Source organism: Mesoplodon bidens (assembly GCF_964165515.1).
Source record: "Mesoplodon bidens genome assembly, chromosome: 15".
NCBI lineage: Eukaryota > Metazoa > Chordata > Mammalia > Artiodactyla > Ziphiidae > Mesoplodon > Mesoplodon bidens.
This window is the reverse complement of record NC_138171.1, coordinates 21,967,411-21,985,111: the sequence shown is the minus strand read 5'-3', so window position 1 is coordinate 21,985,111 and position 17,701 is coordinate 21,967,411. Positions and strand designations below refer to the sequence as shown.

General features: G+C 53.6%; 1 protein-coding gene across 1 annotated transcript in view; it reads left to right on the top strand.

Annotated features, from left to right (window-relative positions):
• Positions 1-3,765, top strand: part of CTNNBL1 (catenin beta like 1) — a 161,543-nt gene extending 157,778 nt beyond the window's left edge. The window contains exon 16 of the mRNA XM_081257772.1: positions 3,573-3,765. Within this exon, the coding sequence (XP_081113898.1) occupies positions 3,573-3,661 (89 nt within the window). The 3' untranslated portion in view covers positions 3,662-3,765. The remainder of the gene's footprint in view (positions 1-3,572) is intronic.
• The last annotated feature ends 13,936 nt before the right edge of the window (positions 3,766-17,701 follow it).

Here is a 17,701-nt window from a genome sequence, read left to right as displayed (position 1 = left end):
AGGATGGGGAACAGGCAGGGTAAGATAACTGCCTAGGTAAGAGGATGCCACTTTGGGGACCAGCTCCCCAGCCCCACCCCCATGGCTTTTGACGTCCCTTTTTCACTTCTGACACATGTTCTTGGTGTGAATATCAGCTCCTCTACCATCCTAGGCTTGGGCAGGTTGCTTCAGTTCTCTAATACGCCTCAGTTTCCTCATCTCTAAACAGAGATGGTGCTCTTTGCCTTATAGGATTGCTGCAAAGATTATATGAGACAATATAGATAAATGCCTGGCACGTAAACAGTGTTCACCACGTGTGAGGTCCCATTCCATTCTGTACAGGATAGCCCCTCTTCCAGATCCTACTAACTTCCTTCACAGCCCATCTCCAGAGAGCAGGTAATCTGACTGTTTCCTCCTTCCCCGCATGCAGAGCAACAGAGGAGACTTGTCCATTGGGTGGGTGCTCTGTGTACAGCAGTGGCATGTGTTTTTCTAAGGCCTTGGGAGGGGTGATTCAGCAGGGGATTGATACAGACTTTGGTCCTCTCCTCTGCGCATCCCTAGAAAGAGATTAGGTCCCTCCAGGGAAGTTGGCTTTACTTGGAAAAAAATCACTGCCCCAAAGGATCAGACTGTTTCTCCACTTCCCTCTCTCCTGGGTCTGAGAATACATTAGGAGAACAAAGTGTTAGTTCAATCCATTAAGACTCTTGCTTTCAGACCATGCCTCTGAGGGTATTAAATGCTATAATGGTCATTTCTCTCTCTCCTGGGGCAGCGACTAGATCATTCACATGTGAGTAAGAGATACCACTTACATACAGCCCCTAGCCTTCTCCCGCAGCCCAGTTTCTGTTCTCCCCAGCCCTCCCTTTAAGGAGCCTTAATAGAAGGGATCACAGCCGTTTGCTGTTGGAGGTGATGGGTGGGCCTAACAGAAGAGGATGATTTCCAGGGGGAGACACACAGCTGGCACATGTCTGAATCCCAAGTCCCGTTTTCCGGCACATGTCCAAAGTAATAAAGAGGATGGAGGAAAAATGAAGAAGTGGCAGGGGCAAGGTATTTCTCCATCGTGGTGGGGGATGGGAGGTAGGGGAGGGTTTGCAGGCTTTCTTCCCTTTCCCCACTCTTTGTCTGATTTGGATGAGCAGATGTTTTATTATGCAGAAGCCTCTTGCAGGAGAGTTTTCTATTGTTCCATCTCAGGCCACCCGAAGCAGGGAGCTGGGGGCAGACCCGCAGGCACTCATTCCTGATCCACTGCTCTGAGAGCTTATTCACAGCACCAGACTGGTAGTTGGCTCTCAGCCAGGCTCTGCTGGGAATTTAGCTGAAAGTAAGGCGAAAGCCCCTACCTTCATGAAGCTGTCAGTCTAGAGGGAGAGAGGGGACAAGTAGAGGATGATCTAGAAGTCAGGCCTGCGGTGGAGACAGAGGCCTGAGGACAGGAACAGGAGTCAGAGGTGAGCGGGCGGGGCTTCGCGGAGATGGTGTCCTTGAAGGATGTGTGGTGTTTCCCCGAGAAATGTTGCTGGCCTGAGCAAAGCAGGCTCAGGGAGGGAGCTAGCGTATCTTGAACATCTGTTATTATAGGTTCTTTACATGCATTTGCGGAGGGGGAGACCGCGCAAGGCCACCTAGGATTGTGAGTCAGAGTCAGGATACAAACACAGCCCACAATGTTGCACCATCTCCTGTCTGAGGGCAGGGGCAGGGCACGGTCAGCACACAGAGGAGTTGGCTCTCCGTCCCCACTCCCCGTCCACTGGGCTCTGGGTGCCACCGCAGGAAACCCAGGGCCCCACTCACCACGCAGGCCCTGCACTCTCGTCCCTAAGCTCCACACATCACTTCTGTGCCATATTGCACCCCTTCCCGCCTCCTAAAACCAGCTGACCACATAATCTGGGGGGGCCAGGACACTTCTGAGAATAAAATGGAGGTGTGTTAAGTACTCTGTTGGGATAACAGGGGAAACGGGACCATATGTTTACCCACCTTACAACTCTTGGGTTATGTTCTGTCATCAACGTCATGTCCTGTATTCCCATCCTCTTTAGGCCTATTTCCTTTATCTTCCTGCTCTAACTAAAACTGTCTGTACCGGGGATGGGTCCTCTCAAGTGGTACCTACTTTCTCCCACATGCCTTTAACCACTGGAGATGGGGGAGGGGCCTTCCACGCTCCTCCTGGGCGTCTCTAGACCATTCTTTCTCCCTCCCTCTTTCCAAAAAACACCCATTTGTTTCAATCTCATGTCAGTGGACTGTACCCCAGCCCCCCTCCTTGGTGGTGCAGACACCTGTTCCCCTTATTCCTTGGAGGAATTCCAAGCTCCCTGTCACCCTCTCCACTACCCTGTCGTATTTCTTAGTAGCTTCACTATCCACATCTCTCTCTCTCACGCCCCATTTCCAGTCCCTCAGTAAATCCTGCTGGATCCACCTTCAGAATACATCTAAAGTCTAAAGACTTCGCACCTCTACCATGACCTCCTTGGACCAAACCACCAATCAAATCACATCTCCTTCCCTCTGCCCTTGCCACCTTAAGGGTATCTTCCACACAGCAGCTAGAGTGAGCTGGTTAAAGTCAAATCATGTCATTCCTCTGCTTAAAACTCTCTTAAAACTTCTCATCTCAGGGGAAAGTCCAAAGTCCTTACAGTGGCCCGACATGACCTGTGCCCCACCCCTCCCCGGCTCTGAGCTCCTTGCTCACCGCAGAGGGTCCAGGCATGCTCCCCTCTCAGCCCCTGCTCTGCTTGCCCCTCTGCCACTCACTCCCAGATATTCCCCCACACACCTGCCTCAGGTCTTTAATCAAATCCCCCATCTCTGTGAGGCCTCTGCCAGCCACCCTATATATTTTATTTACCTTTCGGTTTGTCTCCCCCACTAGAAGGTATTCTCCACAAGTGCAGAGATTTCACCTGTCCTGTTTTGATCAGGACTTTATCCCCTTTGCCTCAAATAGTGGTTCTCAAATGTGAGCAGCATGAGCACTACCTGGAGGACTTGTTCACACAGACTGCTGGGCCCCATCCTCAGAGCTTCCTAATAAGTAGGTCTGAATTGGACCCCCAAATCTACATTTCTTTTTTTTTTGGCTGCGCCACGCAGCTTGCAAGATCTTAGTTCCCCAACCAGGGATTGAACCCAGGCCCCGGCAGTGAAAGTGCCGAGTCCTCACCACTGGACCGCCAAGGAACTCCCCAGATCTGCATTTCTAACAAGTTCCTGCGTGATGTTGCTGCTGTGGGTTGGGGTCCCCGCTCTGAGAACCACTGGGTCTGGGGCAGCACCTGCCCATAATGGCATCCACTGTGTGTGTTAAGTGAAGAAAGGCTGCAGCTAGCAGGGGAATGCAGGCAGGGACAGGGGAGTTGCGCCCTTTCCACCATGGGCCTTGAATGCAAGACCAAGGAGTTTGCACACAACTGCCACCGTGGGTGCAACTGGAGGCATTAGAACAGCACACACCCCACGGGAGCTGGGGTTCAGGGAGAGGCATGATGTGACCCGGCCACGAAGGACCCCACGCCTCAGATTCATGCCTAACCCTGCCTTTGTCTCCCCAGAGTATGCGGAGAACATCGGGGACGGCCGGAGCCCGGAGTTCCGGGATAGCGAGCAGAAGCGCATCCTGGGCTTGCTGGAGAACTTCTAGCGGCCCCTGGCCCTGGGCAGCAGGGACTCTCTCTGGGCCTCCCCCAGAAACAGTTTTTATGGAGCTCGATGTGACTTTTGGACAAATAAAAGCTAGTTTTGGTATTCCTGGGCTGGTGTTCTCTATACCTTCTAACCTTTACCCAACACCTTTCCCGGCAGTGCTCACGGAACGCGTCTGAGGAAGCTTAGTGGTTGGCCTCCCCCTTCCAGTGAGGAAACTGAGTCTGAGAGCTGATGAGTGATAAAGTGGCCACTGTGGCTGCCCTGGGGGTTACAGTGAAGCCGCCCATCTGCAGCTGGGAAGGGGAAGGCATGGACTGGGGACCTCTCTGGGGCTTCCAGCCCTGACATGAAGAGCCTGGGCGTGTAACACGAGGCACGTGGCTCGTGCAGAAGCACCCTGGGGAGGGCTTCCTGGCACTGCGAGGCCGCCCGCAGAGCACACAGTCCTCAGAGCAGCGGTCTGAACCCCGGCCACGCGTCAGAGTCACTCTGGTTGGAAGGGGGCTTGGAAGTACATATCGGTGTTGGGCCCCACCCCAGAATGCTGAAATCGGAATGTCCAGTGAGGCCCAGGTGCTGGTACTGTCCTAAGCCCCCAGGTGGTTCTTAGTGTCAGGGTGAGAACTACCACTTTAGAGTAGACAGGGGTCCAAATCCAGCTGCATTGTTTACCAGCTGTGGCAGTTTGGATAAGTGACTTCACCTTCTTGAATCTCACTTCCTTCATCTGCAGAGTGGGGGTCATAATACCCATTTGGTGATTTCTTTTGTCCTTCCCTCACACGTCTGTGGCTTCAGAATTGCAGTCTCGCCCCTTTTACAGGGACTGTGAGAAAGCTGGTCTCCTCCTCTACAGAAGTCAGCGGTCCTTTAGCGTGTTTTTATTCTGTCACAGAGAATAGAGTCCTCGTGAGTGAGGAGTGGGAGGACAACCGTCTTAGAATGAAGTGTTTAGCCCAGGGTCAGCAGGTCAGCTACGAGGGACACCGCATGCTCTGTGCTGTGCCCGTGGCCACCATTCAGTCAGAGCAGCTCTGGCTGCTCAGTGAGCCCCCAGGGACAGGGCTCCAGGCGGCCACTACCATCTGGCCAGAGTTGACATGCCAGGAGAAACTGTTCACCATCCCAGGCACCCCCCTGGGGGACTCGGAATAAGATGGCACCTGTATCACCCCGGATTGGGCTGGTGACGGAGCAGTGAGTGAGGCTGGCCCTACCCTCTCGGTGCTCACGTCCAGCCCGGCGGGAAGATGGACGGTGTGCCTGTTATTACCATGAGGTAAGCACTCCCCGGGGTCCCGTTACAGAATCAGAGTTGCCCTACAGTCACATTTGGATTGTTTTTTAATTTCACTTTTCTGTAATTATAATAGCGACCATGTATCATCAAACACCTGCTATGTACTACTCACTTTACGTCCGTTCTTTCTAACCTGCACAATAGCCCTGCTGGCATCATTATCCCCGGTTTACTGAAGCCAAGACTGAGGTCCCAGAGAGTAAGTAACTTGTGCAAGGCCCTGGGACCAGTACGCACGGAGCCGGCATTCAAAGCGAGGTCTGACTCCACAGCCCGTGCTCTGCCCTCCCTTGAGCTGCCTCTGTTCAGGAGACAATCACAGGTCCCTGACTGATACAGTCCACTTCGATCTGTTCCACTGTCCATATGGGATTTAATGAATTCACAACGAATGTAACCTAGAGAGTCTTGCATTTTTTAAATTTATTTTTTATTGAAATATAGTTGATTTACAATGTTGTGTTATTTTCTGGTGTATGTTCCCTGTGCTATACAGTCGGACCTTGTTTCTCCATCCTATATATAGTAGTTGGCTTCTGCTAATTCCCATCCCAGTCCATCCCTCCCCCACCCCTCCTCCCCCTCGGCAACCACAAGTCTGTTCTCTATGTCTATGAGTCTGTTTCTGTTTCATAAATAAGTTCAGAATCTTAAATTTTTTGAACTAAGGTTTGTACTTAGATCATTAGTCCTTCAGCTTTATTTTCTTTTTAAATTTTGTTTTTGCCCAGGTAATGCTTGTACATGGTACGGAAGTTCAAATTTTAACAATAGGTATGCAGAGAGGAGTCTCCCTTCCCATCTCCCACCCGCCCCCAGGCCTCCCTATCCCCGGAAGCAACTGCTGTCGCCTGATTATCCAGCCAGAGAAGTTCTGTCCCGCAGTTTTCCAGCTGTGTTCTACCTGAGCCCCAGGCTTCCCACAAGTGCGTCAGAAGCCAACATAGAAGAGAAGGTGGGTAGGGCTTCAGGCCACTGACCCCCTCAACTACAGTCCCCCCACTTTGTCCTGCTTCCTATGTTAGACTGCCTCCTGAGAGTTTGTTTTTCCGATAAGTCCCTGTACTAAAAGCAAGTTTGAACTCACACCTTCACTTTCAAATGAGGATGAGGTCCCCTTTTCCATCAGTTTTGTGATGGGAGGGTTTGGGGGGAATGTGAGGTACAATCCCTTAGGATTCAGAAAGAGTGTACGGTTCCAGGGGCTGGGAGACTAAGGAGACGGGATGGGGAGAAATCTCTAAACTCAGCTAACTTTGACAACCCGCCACTCAAGGCTGAGAAAAGCTTTAAGAACAAGGGAAAGATCCTCATCATTAACCTTGCTCACCCTTAGGCTCGAGGGGTGTGGTCCTACCTCTTGCGTCTGCTCATGGCTGAGATTCTGCCTCACCAAGCAGCCCCACCCCTCCAGGAGGACTTCTTGGGCTCGAATAAAGGCGCCATTTGCCCTGTGGCTCTGAACGCGACTTCTGCGTCCGCCACTCATGGGCTTCCCCAGCTCTCCCCTTCAAACAAAGCCCCTCGTGTCCATCCTTGTGTCCATAGCTGAGTCCAGGACATGGCACCCCAGCCAGGCGGTATTCCTTTTCCTATCTAAACACGGCAATAAAATAGTCTTTCAGCACTATTAGCCAGAATTTCTTCCAGAGGGAAATGAGGATTTTATTTTCCTCTTCCTTTGCAGCTTGCTGCTCTGCTCATGGTGGTCAGCCTGAATTCAGCGGCGTCAAGATGGGCCGTGTCTAATTTAGAGAGATTTGCATGCAGGCTGCATTCCTTCTTTATCTGGGGGAAATGCATCGTCAGGGAAGCTGGAAGGCAACCTTCAGTCACCCTCACAGCAGCACCAGTGCCCAGGTGGCATCTCCTGCCGTTACCAAGAGCGTCAATTTAGTGTCAACAGGGAGACCAGACTCGCTTTCCTAAAGGCGAAAACTTCTTGATTAGATTTTCTTACTCCACAGTAGAGATAAAAGTGGAGCCACATTTTTCAATCTGTCTTGCTCCCCGGTACACGTGGAAAGTGGTTGGTATCACAGAGGTGGGCCTTCGTTATCTGTGCCGAGAAAATGGCAAGCGCTCCTCCAGTCACCTTTCCCTTGATAGGTAACACATGCCCTTGGCATAAACTTCAGAAGGTACATAAGGAGATTCAGTGCATAAGTCTCCCTGCCAGCTGCATCTCCGGCCAACCCAGGCCCCTCCCCAGAAGCAGCCAGTGCTAATGAGCTGGAGTATCCTTTCGGAGGCAGTCTTCAGTGCCTTCAAGTGAATAAAATATAGCCAACGCAAACGGTGGCATCTCCCGGTCTCTGGTCTGCACCTTGCTTTTCACTCTACATCTACCCAACGCACAGAGTCCCCCGCCACTACTCCTTTAATAGCCGAGCTCCATTGCAGAGCGGTACCATTTCAGTTAATCCCGTTAATGGACATTTAGGTTGTCTTCGGTCTTCGGCTATTACAGTGCCGCAGTGAACATCCTTGTATAGAACGTCATTTCACACATGTGTGAGTTTAAATTCCCAAGCAAAACTGCTAAGTCAGAGGGGATGTGCAGTTTTCACCGTGATGCATATTGTCACGTTGCCCCCCTTCCGTCAGTGGTGGATGTGAGGGCTGACCCACACCCTCCGTGGCCGTGTTCGCCGTCTCCGTCTCTGCCTCTCTGATGGGGGAATGGAGTTTACTGTCTTAATTTGCATTTCTCTTATGAGTGAAGTCATTTGGTGTTTCGGAAGAATGGATTTATTGAATGTGTGCCATATTAGCTGATACTCATTGAAGCTCTTGCTATGAGCTCGTCAAATTAGCACATTTAACCCTCGTTCGTGAGGTGTAGGTCCTTTTATTATCAATCCATTTCACAGATGAGGAAAGCAGATCGAGAGGGTCGGTGGCTTACAAAGTGACGGAGCTGGGTGGGGAACAGCAAAGTGGTTTAAAAGCCCACACTCTTGACCCCAGAGCCACACTGTCCCCCAACTACGTGGCAGAGAAGGGGCTCCGCCCTATCGCACTGGAAGCAGAAGCCCCAGAGAAGCACCGACTCAGCCTCATGACTGAAGCCCCCAGCGGCCCTGCAGGGTCCCTGCTTTCTCCCTGTGTCTCTCACGCCACATCTGAGCAGTGGCTGCAACACTCACCTGCGTGAGGGCCCCGGGGCCAGGGTCCCTGGCTGCTCTTCCCTGGAAGAAGGTTAGGCTTTCCCACCGCAGCAGCGAGGAGGAGAAGCCACTTTCAAGCACGCTTGGAGCGAGGCCCCTTGCCTGCCGTTCCCGTCATCGCCTCCTCTGCCCGCCCACCAGCTCACACCCCTCACCCAGCACCTCCCTGCTCCTGGCTCCGTGTCCCACGTTGCCTCCTGCCATTCACCTCCCGGGAAGCGTTTGCTGAGCGCCCACTCTGTGCCGGGCCCCATGCTGGGCTCTGGAACCGTGCCCCCAGATTGAAAGGCAGTGTGAACCACCCCCACGGTAGCTGGACAGGGTGTCATGAGAGAGCGATGATGGGCTTCGACAGAGGTGAAGGGCAGAGAGGCGCCACCAAACCTAGCAGGACAGATTGGGGGAGGCGGGACCCGGCACCATGACTGTGTCTTGAGTGACTTCCACGGCGGCCTTAGGATGGCCGAGAGTCTCAGCACCCGAGAGGTATCAATAGAAAGTCATTCGAGGCAGAGGGAACTGCACGGGCAAAGGAACGGGGCCATGACAATGCAGGGGGCCTTTGGAGATGAGGGGTTTTTCACGGTTACCTCACTGGATAGGCCCTGGCTACCCTGAGGTCAGCGAGGCCAGGGTTGAGTGAGCTTCTGGCTGTGGCAGAACCTGCCAGAACCACATATGTGGTGATTTCCTGGGAGTTCGGGGGTCCCGTTTGTCCTGAGTCACAGCTTGTTCCAGTTAAATCTCTACAGTCCCTGAGTGATGGAGAAACAGATTCCATTGGATGGTGATGAAGCCTCCATTCTGACCCCTCAAGCAAGATCCGGCCTCGCAGGTCATGCAGAAAGTGCCCAGGACCCAGATACACTGATATTAGCTGAGCAAGGAGCAAGGCCACCACCCCTAAGGCAGCAGGAAGGCTGCAGGAGGCTTCCCACAGTCCCTGGGAAGAGGCTCTGCTCTAAAGCCCTAGAGAGCAGCTGGGGAAGAGCCACCAGAGCCGGGTCTTCAGAAACCAGGCCGTGGTCTGAGGAAGGTTACAGCCCGGCTCCAGCCCCTGAGGCCTCAGCAAGCCCGCCCATCCAGGAAACACCCAGATGCAGGAGGGCAGAGGACGAGGGGCAGGAGCCCCCAGCCCACGCTCTGTGAGACATGAGCCTCACCCTCTCGGAATCTCAGCTCTCCTTCATCTGGGGACTGAGAGGGTCTCTGAGGGCCCAGCCCGGGGAACTCCACACCTGTGACCAGCTCATGGTGCCTGGGAGTTCATCACCCACCTCCCCCGCACCATTTACTGAACACCCACCAGAGCTGGAAACAAAACATACATTGTCCCTGCTCTCCAGGAGCTCACGTCCTCGTCCTGTCCTCGTGGGACAGACTGACTGAAGGACAATGAACAAGTAAACAAATACGTAGAGTGATTACCGTCAAGGAGCAAACTCAGTGCAAAGCGATAGAGACTAGTTAATGGGGACCCTGAGGATGGGTGGTCTGAGTGCAAAGCGATAGAGACTAGTTAATGGGGGACCCTGAGGATGGGTGGTCTGCGAAGTCCTCCTCAGTGAGGTGCCTTTGAGCTAAGCTCTGAATGATGTCAAGGAGCTGGGCAGCCCAAGAGCTGAGGGAAGAGGGTTCTAAGCAAAGGCACAGGTGCAAAGGTCCTGAGGCAGAGAGAGCACCGTCCTTCTCCAGAAAAGAGCCAAAAGAAGTCACTGTGGACCCACGCGTGAGGCAGGGCTGGTGGAGGATAAGGCCAGAGAGGGGGGCAGGGGCCAGGTCTTGCCGGGCCTGGAGGGCCACGGAGGGTTTTGAGCATGGAAGGGATGTGATCTGGTTTTGAAAAGATCCCTTTGACGGCTTGATGGAGCTCACACTGCGGAGCCCAGCATGGAAGCAGGAGACCCAAGAAGAGGGGATACTGGCGCTTCGGACCGGGAAGAGGTAGTGGGTTAGAGACAGGGGGTTAAGGATGTGGCTGGGGCAGAGCCAGCCGGTCACTCTATAGGGAGGGGCCCCCTGCCCTGTGGAGGCTTCCCCCAGCACTGAGGACTGGGATCAAGTTCACGGCCCGGCAGGAGTCAGGTGGGGCCGGCACAGGGCTGCTCAGTAATAAATATCTTTAATGAATAAATAGAAGTGCTTTTAGGGCTGACGGAGTCATATCATTTCCACCTGCCCTAAAATGTCATCAGAAGCAGGCGCTGCAGGGGGAGAGGAACGGCTGCAATCAACGTGCCCACCCCCCCTCAGGCCTTGCCTCCACTCTGAGCTGACGCAGCCCCACGCCCTGGAGAATCCAGACCCAGACCCCTCTCCCCAGGCCTTCCTGGGGCCCAGGGGAGTCTGATCCCTCCCTGCGCCAGCCCCACAGCTTGAACAGGCAAGAGGGAGCAGTGGGCAGGGACATGGGTCTTGCCATTAAAATTCAGGGGCTTCACTCTCCTTAGCTGGGAAATGGGCCCAAAAATTCCGGCCCCCACTTTTCCCCCCTCCCCTGGACACGAGGACTTTACTCTCTCCTCATCTAAAGCAGATTAGGTGGGTTTCAGAGGAAGCAGTAATCAACACTGCTGAACTCCTGGTATGACAGAGCTGGGGGGAAGCAGAACTTGGGGTCAGATGTTTTACAAATGAGAGAGCAGAGGCCCCAAGAAAGTAGGTGACTGTCCTAAAATCACACAGGGTCTGCAGATCCAGCCATCCAAAACTACCCTAGTGTCAGCTACATTATAGCACCAACTAAATGCCTGCCTCCTCGAATCCTCCCCACATTCATGTGATGTGGAGACTATCGTTATACCATTTTGCAGATGAGAACACTGAGGCCCAGAGAGAGCTAGGGTCCAGGTCACCCCTTCAGTTAGAGACAGCCAGATGAGAGTCCAGTTCTCCAGCCTCTCACGGCAGGCTTTTTCTGCTTTATTCAAGCGTGGTAGGGCTGAGATTGTTTTCTTGAGGCCTTTGAAGGACTGGGCTGAAAATTTTGCTGAGTGCCTACTACATGCCGGGTAGTCTCTGAACTGAAGGCCACTGTCCTCAGCACCTTGCTGTGTCCCTGTAGCATCCTCCAAGGTGCCACGCTCACCTCCATTTTACAAATAAGAAAAGGAAGTACAGAGAGATCAAGGAATTTGCCCAAGGTCACACAACCGTGTCACTGATGCTGGCCATGGCTGCCAACACTCAAACAACTGGAGATCCTCAGGCCCCTCCTTTGGCCCCAATGCCACCCTCCCCCAGCCAGTGGGTGTAAGGCCAGGAAGCCTGGCCAAATGAACAGACCCAGTCGGCAGCCTGCCTGGGCCCGTGGTTATCAGTTAAGCTCATTAAGTGGCCATGGCAGGACATGGGCTGTGCCAGCTGCCTTCGACCCTACCCCCAACCTTGCTCTGGCCCTCTTGGGAGCAAGGCCTGAGGACAGGTTCTTGCTTTTAGCAGCTGTAAGCAAAAGTCTCTCTGTAATTGGGAAAGATTTAAAGATGCACAAACAAGTTTCACCAGGCTGGCCTCGTGGACCCACACGGGCAGTGAACACAGGGCATGGATGCTGGCGACAGGCTACCTGGGTTCAAATCTAATCCTGCTTCTCACCAGCTGTGTGACCCTGGGTGAGTCACTTCACCTGCCTAACTCGGTTTCCTCATCTATAAAATGGGGTGATCATACTATACAATACTACTCACTGTCTAGACCAGCAACAAGCTGATACACAGGAAGCGCTTGAGCACCTATAATGTGCTGATCAGTGGTCATATCATCCTCCCTGATAGCCTTATCTTGTTGGGTGTTCTTGTTCACCTTCCCCACTGGACTGGGAGCTGACTCATCTTTGTTTATACCTTCCAGAATGAAGGAGAAAACCCATGAGGGCATCAATCCATCCATCAGCGAACACCCAAGCCAAGGTCCTTTAGGAACAAAGAGTGAGCAATGTATTTTATACAAGTGCTTTTTTTTTTTTTTTTTTTTGGCTGCTTTGGGTCTTCATTGCTGCTTGCAGACTTTCTCTAGTTGCGGCGAGCGGGGGCTAATCTTCATTGCCATGCGTGAGCTTCTCTTTGCGGTGGCTTCTCTTGTTGCGGAGCACGGGCTCTAGGTGCATAGGCTTCAGAAGTTGTGGCTCATGGGCTCTAGAGTGCAGGCTCAGTAGTTGTGGTGCACGGGCTTGGTTGCTCCGTGACATGTGGGATCTTCCCAGACCAGGGCTCGAACCCATGTCCCCTGCATTGGCAGACGGATTCTTTTTATTTTTTTTTAATTTAATTTTATTTATTTTTTATACAGCAGGTTCTTATTAGTTGTCTATGTTATACATACTTGTGTACATATGTCAATCCCAATCTCCCAATTCAGCCCACCACCACCACCTGCCGCTTCCCCCCTTGGTGTCCATACGTTTGTTCTCTACATCTGTGTCTCTATTTCTGTCCTGCAAACCGGTTCATCTGTACCATTTTTCTAGGTTGGCAGGTGGATTCTTAACCACTGCGCCACCAGGGAAGTCCCAACAAGTGCTCTTTAAGGGGTTGGGGAATTGAACCAAAGTGCCATGGGTGGGCCTGAGCTACTGTCCAGCCACTGCTTACAGCCCGCACTGATGTCCCCGACCCCAGGCCCTTGTCCACGCCCTTCCTTCTCTGTAACCTGCCCCAATTCCCACTTCCCCCTTCCCCAAACCCCTGGTGACCCTACTCATTCCTTGAGACTGGCTCCCTATCTGGGAAGCAGGAGCACAAGTCCTGCCCTCAGGGGGCTCCCAGCCTCACGGGAGAGACAGAGGCAGATACAACCCCCATCAGCCAGAGCGTGATAAGCAGGGGTGCCGAGAACCCCACACACTCTGCCCTCAGCCCTGAGGCCCCCCAGCGCCTCTTCCACCCCCTCTCTGCCCTCCCCAGACCCCCAGTGAGCTTCCCCTGAGCCCACTTCTCCCCACCTGCCCTATGAGCTGACTGAGGGTGGGAGCCGCGTTTCATCCATTTCTGCTCTGCTGTGCCCAGCGCAGGGCCTGCCACCCAGGTGGTGCTCCTGCAACATTTCTTCAGCAAATACATTCTGAGCACTTACTCTGTGCCGGACCCCGTGGGAATAGAGAACAAACAAGGCAGACACGCTCCTTGCCCTGCTGCCTTCCAAGCAGGGGAGACAGAAGTAAACAAGCAAGAGATGAACCAGCAAGGCAGCCTGAGATGGCGCTTAGGAGCTATAAAGAAAATAAAGGAGTGACTGGAAGGAAGCGTAGCTACTCTGGTCTGGATGGTCAGCCTTTCTGAGGAGGTAATGTTGGAGTTGAGACAGGACTGCTGAGCAGAGCAGCTGCCAGGGGGAATTGGGAATAAGATTCTAGACAGAGGAAATAGCAAGCGCAAAGGCCCTGGGGTAGGAGTGTGGTTTACCTATTGAGGAACGGCCAGATGTGCCATGAGAATGAGGAGGAGAGCGGGAGGAGATGAGTTTGCAGAGCGGGGCTGGGACCAGACCCTACAGGGCCTTGTCAGCCACAGTAAGGAGTTTGGATTGTCTCCCACATGCAATGGGAAGCCATCAGAGGATTGTACGCAGAGAAGAGAAATGCGTGGAATACGATGACTGAGTCAAGGAGGGAGGGAGGGAATGGGTGAGGGGAGGGAGGATGAGAGGATGAATGATGGAGTGAAGGGTGGAGACTGAGACTCTGGCCGCCCGCATGGAGGAAGTGCCACCGTGTGGGACAGGATCTGTTCCCCTCCTGTCCTCTGTGTCCCTCTGGCCCACTGTCTGGAGGGGCCGGCGCCCAGCCTGGGCTCACAGTGGTCAGAGCGGCAGCCACAAAAGCGTCTTGACTCAGAGTGGGAAGCAGTGGGAACATCTGAACTGAATTATGTCTGGGAAGGTCCCCGCCACTTCCTGGAGGAGGCTGCTCTGGCCCAGGAATAAAAGGGAGAGTGGAAATTCCGCAGGTGAGAAGACAGGAGGCGCTTCCAGGAACAGAAATGAGCAGGCAGAGGTGGGGAGGCAGGAAAGAGTCCAGCTCTGAGCTGGGGGCCTTACAGACCCAAATCCAGTTAGTTGTCACCACAGCCCTGTGAAGGGCAAGCGGCTGTCCCCGTTTTATAGATGGGAAAGTCAAGTGTCGGAAAGAGGAAGAGGCTGGACGGTCACAGGCTATTGCGGGTGAGAGCTGAGACTTGAACTCAAAGCCCAAGAAGGGTTAATAAAATAAGTCCCCACATTCTTGTGGAAAATGGGGATTCTACCTGGAAAGCAAGTGGGGAGTAGGGGGAGAATACTGTCAAAGACCCACAAAAACACTTGTGGGCAAGCAGAGTAGCTCATTCTCCCTGGGGCATCATGGAGGGCTTCGTGGAGGAGGTGGCATCTGAATTCAACTGTGAAAGGTGGAGAATTGGGTGGAGAGGAGGGAGCGGGGCAGGAGGGGAGAGGTTGCCAAGGGAAGAGCATGGCAAAGGCCCAGAGGGGGAAAGCGTGTTGGAGGAAGTGTGCCCGCTCCAGGGTGGCCAGAGCGTGTGTGAGTAAAAGGAGCGGGCGGGGAGGCGGGCGGGGCAGTAGCAGAGACGGCGACAGGGAGGTGGGCAGGAGCCAGATTAGGAATGCTCCAGTGCCAAGGCCAAGCATTTGTACTCTTTTCGGAAGGCCCAGAGGGGCCCTGGAAGTGTTCCGAACCAGAGAGAGGCAGGTCACATACGTATATGAGTCCGAAAGGCGCTCCGGTTTTGCCCATAATGGATAGAAAGGGGTAGCTCAGGAGGCTGTGAGAGCCACAGGCAGAGGCTGGTACTGCTGTCTAGGCAAGCGTGCTGGTGGCTTCAGCCAGGACCATGACCTTGAGGATGGAGAGGGGGAGACGTATCTGAGAGCTATTATGGAGTTTTAGCGGGCCGGGCTCGGCCAGGGAGAAGGGGGCCGAGAGCAGAGGTGGGTCCCCTCTGGGGGTCGGATAGCGTTGTCACCTCCCTGGCCCGAGACTAAAGCCATTCATTAATGCATTTATCCATCTTTCCAACCATCCATCCACACACCCGCCCACTCACCTTTCCTGCCATCCGGTAGGTATCAGTCCCCTCTCTGGGCGGATTCCTCTATGTTTTGAGGGGTGGAGCGGGGCATGAGATGCCTGGACCAGTCCCCAGCTCTCTGGAGCACTTCGTGGTCTAATAGGGAGACCATCGTGACAAGCCATGGTCACAAGCCCGTGTGCCGAGCACGGGTGAAAAGGGAGACAAAGTTGGAGAAACGGGGCTGGCGGGGAGAGAAGAGGAGGAGGGAGGTTCAGTGCAGCCCAGCTCCACTTTGGGACGGTGGGTCTGCAATGTCATTGTCCCAGACAAAGGACAGGACATTATTAGTGTTATTAATGATCATTAATCTAATTAAATGGCAATTACAATTAAGAACACAGAGATAAATTGCCACCACCTTGGATTTAAATGCCTCTTCTCCGGCATCCGAGTGAGTGATGCTCCACGAACTCAGCCCACCCTCCACTGTGGCACCACCTCCAACCCTTGCATCTCAAAGTCCCAGCTGAGGGGTCACAGAGTCTGACTCCCCTCATTTTACAGATGGGCAAACTGAGGTCCAGGGACAGGAAGTGACAGGCACCGGGGTCGCCCACACATCTGTGGCTGAGGTGAACTTAAGCCAAGAGACCCCATTCTTGCTGCTTCCCAACTCACGCCATCCCTAATAGCAGTTTTTTCTGGGAAAAAACAGCTGTCAGAGGCAGCCATTCTGTTACTGATTAGACAAGGCAAATTCTATCGGAGCAGAATCAGAGACACCCCTGGACACCTACTTATATGGGCTGAAACAAGGAACACGGGCAGGGAGTAGAAATATGGACAAACAGTGCAGGGAGACAGCTGAGGTGCCCTCTCTGTCACCCGAAGCCATCATATCCCTGAGGCTTCCAGACAGGATGCATCTCCCAGTCCTTGAATAAGACACCTGCTCCCCAGGAAGGGGCTCCCCAGCCGGGGTTCACACACACACACCCCAAAAGACAAAGAGACAAACTGGAGCTTGTGCACGCTGGACTGGAGCCGTTCCCCCTCTCAGAGCTTCCTCCAGAGCCTCACGGACATCTGGTGTCATTTCAGGTCTCCAGCCAGGGCCATCGGGGCTGGGTGAGATTGGGCAGAGCTGGGCTGGAGCCCACACTGGCCTGGCCCCAGGGCTCTGTCTGGATGCTGCCCCAGGCGCACCGCCCCTCGTCTGGCCAACCCCCCAAGAGGGCTGTCCCAGGAGGTTTTATCCCGTCAGTAGTGTTAGGTGCAGGGGGCTGGGCTTTGCTGAGATCCTGCAGTTACATATTGGGCAGGATTGTGAGCGTGTGAGGGCAGAACATCCGTCTAATTCCATTTCTGCCTCCCCGACATCGACAGGCACCAAGGCAGATACTAACGAACGGGTGAATTCAAAGTTCATTCCGCCATATTTGTTGAGCTTTGCTGGGCTCTGGGGAGATGGAAAGGAACAAAACAAAGCTCTCTACTCTTTTTTTTTTTTTTTGGCCACACAGCGTGTGGAATCTTAGTTCCTCACCCAGGGACCGAATCCGTGCCTCCTGCAGTAGAAGCGCAGAGTCTTAACCACTGGACCACCAGGGAAGCCCAAAGATCCCTGCTCTTAAGGAACTCATGAGTGGAAGGAGACACGCACAGAGCAACTAAACCAATCAAAAGAAGAAGAATGAAACGACATAACTTCAGATAGAAATAGGTGAGATGAAGAAAATAAGGTAATGAGGTAAAGAGCAAATTAGAGGGACTTCCCTGGTGGCGCAGTGGTTAAGAATCCGCCTGCCAACGCAGGGGACACGGGTTCGAGCCCTGGTCCGAGAAGATCCCACATGCCGTGGAGCAACTAAGCCCGTGCGCCACAACTACTGAGCCTATGCTCTAGAGTCCGTGAGCCATAACTACTGAGCCCGAGTGCCACAACTACTGAAGCCTGAACGCCTAGAGCCCGTGCTCCGCAGCAAGAGAAGCCACCGCAGTGAGAAGCCCGCGCACCGCAACGAAGAGTAGCCCCCGCTTGCCGCAACTAGAGAAAGTCCGCGTGCAGCAACGGAGACCCAACGCAGCCAAAAATAAATAAATAAATTTTTTTAAAAAAAGAGCAAATTAGAGAGTGTGTTGTATGGGAGTGGCGAGGTTCTACTTGAGATAAGATGGCTCTGGAGGGCCTTTCATAGGAGGTGATGTTCCAACTGAGACGTGAAAGGTGAGCAGGGCCGCCAAGGGCAGAGCTGGAGGAATGTTCCAGTCAGAGAGAACAGCGAGTGTGAACAGAATGAACCCGTGAGTGGGTGTACGTATGAGTGAGGAGGAGGGGGTCTCCTGTGAGAAGACAGGCTGGGAGCCAGGGCCAAGCAGGTGTCCCGCCATCGGCCCCCGCATTCTCGATGGCTCACAGGCCTCTCCGAGAGTCCCACGTACTGGCCTGGTGCACCGTCAGGGCGTCCTCCCTCCGCCCTCCATCTCCCGCAGCCCCCGTGAGAGGCCTCCTCCAAGGTGACTTGCTCATTGGTTACTGTTACTATTATTGGTACACCATTAAT